The sequence below is a fragment of the Lynx rufus genome, unplaced genomic scaffold (assembly GCF_022079265.1).
Source record: "Lynx rufus isolate CCGP_SWC_20201006 ecotype Redwood Valley unplaced genomic scaffold, mLynRuf1.p SCAF_16, whole genome shotgun sequence".
NCBI classification, from domain to species: domain Eukaryota; kingdom Metazoa; phylum Chordata; class Mammalia; order Carnivora; family Felidae; genus Lynx; species Lynx rufus.
The window spans coordinates 8,503,921-8,511,962 of NW_025814830.1; the positions used below are offsets into that span (position 1 = coordinate 8,503,921).

At 40.8% G+C, this 8,042-nt stretch overlaps 1 protein-coding gene and 1 pseudogene across 1 annotated transcript; both read right to left on the reverse strand.

Annotated features, from left to right (window-relative positions):
• Positions 1 to 1,982: 1,982 nt before the first annotated feature.
• LOC124511725 (centrosomal protein of 19 kDa-like) lies at positions 1,983 to 2,796 on the reverse strand (annotated as a pseudogene).
• A 3,363-nt stretch (positions 2,797 to 6,159) lies between these two features.
• Positions 6,160 to 7,068, reverse strand: LOC124511625 (vomeronasal type-1 receptor 4). Its single transcript, XM_047079028.1, has one exon. The coding sequence runs from the start codon at positions 7,066 to 7,068 to the stop codon at positions 6,160 to 6,162; it is 909 nt and encodes a 302-aa protein (XP_046934984.1).
• Positions 7,069 to 8,042: the final 974 nt, after the last annotated feature.

An 8,042-nucleotide genomic window follows, 5' to 3' on the forward strand; every position in this document is an offset into this window, starting at 1 on the left:
GAGGTGTCAGTGGCAAAGGCTTCTAATGCCCAGATTTAGCTATGGTGTTGGGTCTTGGACATGACAGTTCCGGTGGTACCCTCATGACATCCCCCCCCTCCTGTCTGTGACAGAAATCTACTGCAGAAATAAAATTTCCAGTTTGGCCATCTTTCACTTCCTGAAAGTCCTGTCTAGATCTCTTTTCTCTAGTACATTCGATGATTTTGTAAGCCTGTGTTTATTTTCTTAAATTTCTTTATATTTTAAATTGGTAGGGTAAATACAGATTCCAGTATTTGAACTTTGCATCAGCTTCCAGAAAGCATTGTAGGTAATGGATGACAAAAATGGGCACGCAGGATGGGAAATCAGAGATGGCTGAGTTTGACGGAAGTCAGGATCGCGTTATCAGTACAAAATACTCAGTTCCCATAGCCCAGCTGTATAACAGTTAACAGAATGAAGTACCTATTCAAAAAAAGGCTTTCACACAACGAAAGCCAAATGACAAACTCTTAAGCATGGCCTGTATAGCTTATAATCTCCTTCATGATCTGCCCCCGTCCCTTTTCTGATCCCATCTTTTACCATTCTCCATATTACCTAGTATATTTCTTTAAAAAAAAATGTTTAAACATTTATTTAATGAGTATGAATTTCCTTGCAGAAAACAGAATTTCTGCCAATTACACAGTATTCTAATATGACAAAAGATGTATTTGTACACATAAACCTTGTTCAACAAAGATGTTCTCTTTGTAGGTCCAAACTCAAGAACAGGCCTAAACTGGCCTTTATTATGTTCATTTATTATGAGTAGATTGCCCATTTTACAAGCAAACCTCTATGTATGGGAAGAGCTTCAGGGTTTCAGAAAGTCTTTAGCATATATTTCCTGATCCCAGGGGCACAGATTTCCCCTGTTGTCCATCAAATGACACCCACTTGCAACTTCAGGGCATTCTTCTACTCCAGAGTTAAATACATAACAAATAGATGAGGAACCTACATAACAAACAGAGCTAAATACATATAAAGACATAATTCATACAGAATAATCCCCTGGTAACCATACATGCCCTCCAACCTTATCAAACCGTAATTTGCTTACTGTTCCTCAAATAAAATATCCTCATCCCTGTCTCTTTACCACTACCTTCCTCCCCCCGCCTTTTTTTTCCCTCCCAGTTTCCTTCACCTGGAATTCTATATAAACTTCTATCCAAATACTACCATTTCAAGGACCAGGCAAAGTCCCATCTCACCACTAAAGGACAAAGTCTTCCCTGACTGTCCTATCCTATGGTAATCTGACCCTCTTCAATCTTTTTTTTTTTTTTTTAAGGACCCCTGGTTTCTTTTATTCTGAATTGCTTAACACATCCTCAACAAACAAATGCAAAATGTAACAACAACACAACTAAAAAACCCAGATCAAACATGAGATAAGAGGAAAAATGCAGTATCTATGGGTAACACACAAGTAGGAGACAGAGAATGCCCCAATTACAACATTATCTACAACCAGGTAAGGAAACACTAATCTTTGAATGGACTCTGGAGTCCACATCTGATTGGTGAGTCAGGAAGATTGTGATTTAGATTTCAGTGCTAATGTTATTCCATTGCTACTTCATGACTTCCTTACAATCTAGGTCATTCTCTGACATTATATCTTTGAATATTGTGACCCTCTTTAATCTTTAAAGAGCATGTGGCTGTAATATTTTTGCTGCCTAATACTGTTAATTAGCTTTTCACAAGTTTTTTTACTTATCTTGCAATTAGATTGTAAGCTCCTTTTTTAATTAAATATAATTTATTGTCAAATTGGTTTCCATACAACACCTAGTGCTCATCCCAAGATTGTAAGCTCCTTAAATGCAGATTCCTATATTTTGTTTTCCTTATTTTCCTCATGCATCTAAGTAGTAGATACTCTACATGTCCCAGTTTTGAAAAGTAACATGGTCAATCCAAACATGACCCAACACGTTCATTTAGTGTTCTTTAATGGATTTTGCTAGAACCGCGTTCATACACTTTTTGTATAAACATAGATTTTCTGCCAGCCCAATATATTTTTTTGAGGTTTTTATATAGCAGAATTCATCAGCTTACTCTGTGTCCCAGCCACAAGACTGCAGTTGTTCATCCTGTGGGAACTCAACTTCAATGTCATAAACAAAATGTGAATCATCCTTCCTCTAGTTTTTCTCAGAAAGCTCATATATGGTGCTCTTTCTTTGTTTGTTTTCACATGTTTAGTTATTTTTGAGAGAGAGAGACAGAACACGAGCAGGGGAGGGGCAGAGAGAGAGGGAGACACAGAATCTGAAGCAGGCTCCAGGCTCTGGGCTGTCAGCACAGATGCGGGGCTCAAACTCATGAACCACGAGATAATGACCTGAGCCGAAGTCGGATATTTAACCAACGGAGCCACCCAGGTGCCCCATGATTCTCTTTCTTTGGCAAGTCTCTTGCCATCTACTTTGTTCAAGTCTTCCTCAGGATCAAGGGTTGTTTCCCATTGAATTTGTTCCACTTTTTTTTTTTTTGCCAGACTTTGCCCCCACAAGTGACCTTGAAAAAACGGAATAACTTCTCTAGCTGCCCCAGGGACACTTGTTCCAGGTAACCCTTGTGTCATGGATTATTCTGTAATTGTTCAGCAGTTCTGTTGCAATCTGAACACTTTGAAAAGTTTCAGACTAGCATGACACGTTGGCAACTTTCCCCCTTTATCTCATTCTCATAGAGGAAGATAATAGCTGGAGTCTGGAACCTAATTCCACATCTCTTGGCAATGCACATCCTTCTCACATGCACTTCAGGGTAAATCAGAGGAAATCTGATGAAAAGGTGTTAGTCCTTAGTGACTTCCCGCTGGAAGTGGAGAGGGAGACAGGGAACTCCCCAATCCCGCTCACAGGACTGCCCCTGGGAGTCGGGCATACCCAATATATTTCCATAATATTTGCCAGTGTATCATTTAGAGATTCATTTGACGGAAAAGCAAACAAACCCTCCACACTAGCTGAAATACATCTATTTTGATCAAATAAATCATCAGTGTTTATACATTACGACTATTAACCGCTGAGCCATGTGAGGTTTCATGTTAAATTTGTATTCTCATACCAATCTTAACTTCCCCAAATTAGAATTCATGTGTTTTAATATACTTGGCTTCTCCGTGTACAAACTCTTTATTCATTCTCAAATTTTCAGTAGAACCCATCAGGAATTCTATCAGTTTAATTTTCTTCTTTAGTACATTCCTCTGCCACCAACTGGACTATGTAATTTCTAGACTGGCTATACAGCTGTCAACCTAGGCTTTCCTTTCTCTACCACTGAACAGATCTCATTATCTCATATCGTTGAAGCTCCAGTTTCTAGGGATCCATATTTTCTTCATTTTCCCTTACTTTCTTTTCTTTTTTTTTTTTAATTTTTTTTTGTTAACGTTTTTATTTATTTTTGGGACAGAGAGAGACAAAGCATGAACTGGGGAGGGGCAGAGAGAGAGGGAGACACAGAATCAGAAGCAGGCTCCAGGCTCCGAGCCATCAGCCCAGAGCCCGACGCGGGGCTCGAACTCACAGACCGCGAGATTGTGACCTGAGCTGAAGTCGGATGCTTAACCGACTGAGCCACCCAGGCGCCCCTCTTTTCTTTTTTTTAATTGTTTAATGTTTGTTTCTTTTTGAGAGACAGAGACACAGAGCATGAGTGGGGGAGGGACAGAGAGAGAGAGGGAGACACAGAATCTGAAGCAGGCTCCAGGCTCTGAGCTGTCAGCACAGAGCCCTATGAGAGGCTTGAACCCACACACCGCGAGATCATGACCTGAGCCGAGGTCAGACGCTTAACCCACTAAGCCACCCAGGCGCCCCCTTTTTCACTTACTTTCTTTACAGAGTTTGGCCTTCAGTAATTCCTGGGAAAGGATTAATAGAATATTTTGAGACCTTGCCTTCCTGAAAATACCTTTATTTTTTTTAGAAATTAAAAAAAATTCTAACATTTATTTATTTTTGAGAGAGAGAGAGAGAGACAGAGCATGAACGGGGAAGGGTCAGAGAGAGAGAGGGAGACACAGAATCTGACCAGGCTCTGAGCTGTCAGTACAGAGCCCGACATGGGGCTCGAACTCACGGACCGTGAGATCATGACCTGAGCCGAAGTCGGCCGCTTAACCGACTGAGCCACCCAGGCGCCCCTGAAAACACCTTTATTTTAAATCATCCCTGAGTTTAGTTTGACAGGCATCCAGGGCGCTTGGGTGGCTCAGTCGGCTGAGTGTAGGACTTCAACCCAGATCATAATCTCTCGGTTTGTGGGTTGCAGCCCCATGTCAGGCTCTGTGCTGACAGCTCAGAGCCTGGAGCCTGGTTCGAATTCTGTCTCCCTCTCTCTCTGCCCTTCCCCTGCTTGTGCTCTCTCTCTCTAAAACATGAACATTAAAAAAATTTAGTTTGAGGGGCACCTGGGTGGCTCAGTTGGTTAAGCGTCCTACTTCAGCTCAGGCCATGGTCCGGCGGTTTGTGAGTCCGAGCCCCGTATTTGGTTCTGTGCTGGCAGCTCAGAGCCTGGAGCCTGCTTTGGATTCTGTGTCTCCCCCTCTTTCTGCCCCTCCCACGCTCATGCTCTGTCTCTCTCTGTCCCTCGATAATAAATAAACGTTAAAAAAATTTTTTTAATTTAGTTTGACAGGTATCCAATTTGAGTTTGTAAATCATTATCTCAGAAGTTTGACAGCATTGTTCCATCACATCCCAGTTTTCAATGTTGCTCTTTAGAAACCTGAGGCCATTTTGACTTTCCTCCCTTTGGATATGACCAGTTGTTTGCTCTCCAGAATCTTTAGGAAGTTGTTATTTCTCTCCAATACTTTTTTCTCATCCAAGTTTTTATTCAAATTCCAGTGAGTTCACATACAGTGCAATATTAGTTTGAGGTGTAGAAGCTATTGATTCATCACTCATATATAATACCCAGTGTTCATCACAAGTGCCCTCCTTAATACCCATCCCCCATTTAACCCATCCCCAGCCCACTGCCCCCCCCAAGCAAACCATCAATTTGTTCTCTATAGTTACAAGTCTGTTTCTTGCTTTGCCTCTCTTTATTTCCCCCCAATATTCATTTGTTTCTTAAATTCCACATAAGTGAAATACATACAATGGAATATTACTCAGCCATAAAAAAGAATGAAATCTTGCCACTTGCAATGCCATGGATGGAACTATAGAATATTAGTCTCCCCAATATTTTAAAATTTAGATATGGGCTTATTTTGATCCATTTCCCATTAAACAAATAGGCCTCGTTAGTCTGTTAATGGATGTGAGAAACCATCTTGTAGAATTTCTTTGATGTTATTCTCCTCTCCACATTTACACTTCTTTCTCCAAGCGCTATCTATTATTCATCCAGTAAAGTTTTGCTGTTTTTCTAATGTTTCCAGTGTTCTTTCCCCTTCTTCCAATTTCCTAGAGGTTGCTTCATATTACCTTCCAACCCCTCTGCCTGAGTACTTTCTTCTGTCATGGTCCTGATTCCCAAAAGCTCATTTTAGTCTTCTATCATTCATTTTAATAGCATCCTATCCTTGCCTCATGCATGCAGTGGAATTTCATATCTCATCAATGTTATTACTTACAAATTGCAGGACTTTATTCTACTTCCTTAATATGCTTTGTTTTTTCCATGTTACTTCCCCCCCACCCCCCCATCCCTGTGTTTTTCTATCAAGGTAGAATGTTTCTTCAAATGGCTGCTGGCCTTTGGCTGACTCATATTAAAGGATGAGGCCTTTAAAAGCGAATTCAGATCATGTGTGGTAGGGCACAAAGAGTATCCAGTGGGTCTCCTATTAAGGTTATTATACAGGTCCTGCCATGTCATTAGGGTAAAGCCAAGTGTCAATATAAGTGAGCCCATTTTTCTTGGGTTATGCAGTTTCTGCAGAGAATAGAACATATTTTGCTACATTGGAGGGCAATATGCAACAAGAAACTAAATGCATTTAGAAAATTAAATCACGAGACAAATCTCACATTGAAACATAACCAGGATATATTTTAAATGAGTCCACAGTTAGACTCACAGTTGCCGAATATTTTGTATTCAAAAATATTGTGGAATGAAGGGTAGCTGTTTGTAAACGGACTATTTGGAGATTTTTGTTTTACAACTGACAAAGACTTTAATTTCATGGCTGATGAGCACATAGGGGCTGGAAGCTGGAAAACAAGCAGAAAGGAATGTACCGATGTTCACCAGCTGCAGGCTTGGGTTGACAAAGCAAGTCATATAGAGTGATAAGATGGAGGACAGAAAGTAAAAGGAAACAAACAAGCTCACTAGAAGCAGGACAGTATAAGTGGCAATGGTCTCTCGGGAGGCTCTGGGAGAGAGACTGGTGTGGTGAAGGTATTGGACTCTCTGCTTATGTCTTTGCAGGAAGAGCACTATGGAGACACTGGCCCAACCCATGGGTCCCAAACACAAAATATCAAGGAAGGTAAACAGAAATGCACAGAGTGAGCTTATGAATGAATTGGACCCTTTGACAGAACACAGTCCAAAATCCCTTTTTGTAATGTTTCTGGTATTCCCTGGGTGAGTCACTTTCACTGGCACGACAATATTTATCAGGAGATGAAGAATCCAACAGAGGCAACAGGAGGGTTGAACAAACTTAGGAGCTCTCAGTTTGAGTTCTGCCCACCTGGGATTGTTAAGACTAATAGTAATAGCCTGGAAGCCACTCAAAAGGCAGGTGGTGCAGAGAGAAACCCCTCGGGCCACCCTGTGAGTATAAAAGACAATCTTACACATAGCTTCTCCCAGGAAATTGTCCAAACAAAAAGCAGCCAGTGTCTGAGGGATTCCCCTAGAGAAAAGGATCAGAAAGTTGGCTGAGGCCAAATGGTTGAGAATTAGGTCTGTACGTCTCCGAGTGTGTTTAGTGAACAAAGTCAACAAATAGAAATAAAGGAGTAAGGAATTCCCTAGGAGCCCAGTTCCAGTCTGGAAGAGAAAGAGAATCCCCACTACAAACTCACAAGAAGCCATAATGTCAATGCCCAGAAGGAGCTTGTTTTATTCAAAGCCAGATGATCTAGAGAGAAATAATATGTGCATTATTTTCCTTAGCATGGCAAATTCATTATTAACAAATTTCACCTTTACTCCTCTTTGCAAAATCCTACTTCATATTATTGGATATACAAATATTGAGTCGAACTACTCTGAAAGAGGAATCTAGTTCTCTTCCAAGGGTATATGATTTGCTAGCATTTCATTTAGGGTATGTGGATGCACATTTATGAATGACAGTTTTCTAAACATAGGCTACACAAGGGTAGGAAATGGTAAGTTTATGGTCCCAATATTTCACTTCCTTTTCCCACTCTGTAGTTTAAATATTTTAGATTCTCTGCCAACTTTTACATGATCTGAAAGTTTTTGTTTCTTTTTAAAAATTAGAAAATGCTGGGGCGCCTGGGTGCTCAGTCGGTGAAGCATCCGACTTTGGCTCAGGTCACGATCTCGCGGTCCGTGAGTTCGAGCCCCGCGTCGGCTCTGTGTTGACAGCTCAGAGCCTGGAGCCTGCTTCAGATTCTGTGTCTCCCTCTCTCTGAGCCTCCCCCGTTCATGCTCTGTCTCTCTCTGTCTCAAAAATAAATAAACATTAAAAAAAATTTTTTTAATTAGAAAATTCTATGGTGTGACCACTGTTCTCCCATAATAAATGGTTGATAGAGCCAGGTAATGTCAACTCCATTGACTAGGGCAGGCACCCCCTAATTCATAACAGCCTTCGTGAAACCAGGTTTATCCGTTCATGTTAATGGCTCAACCCCGTAAGATTTGAACTGACAGTTGTCTCTTTATACATAAAAAGCTTTGGGAAGTATAAGGACACAAGATGGATTTTAACAGATTTCTCTGTGAGAATGCCACTCAGTTCACAAAAATAGGTAAAATATAGAGGATATGAATAACGTCGTCAGGCTGCCTGATTTAACAGATTTTATGGAATAATT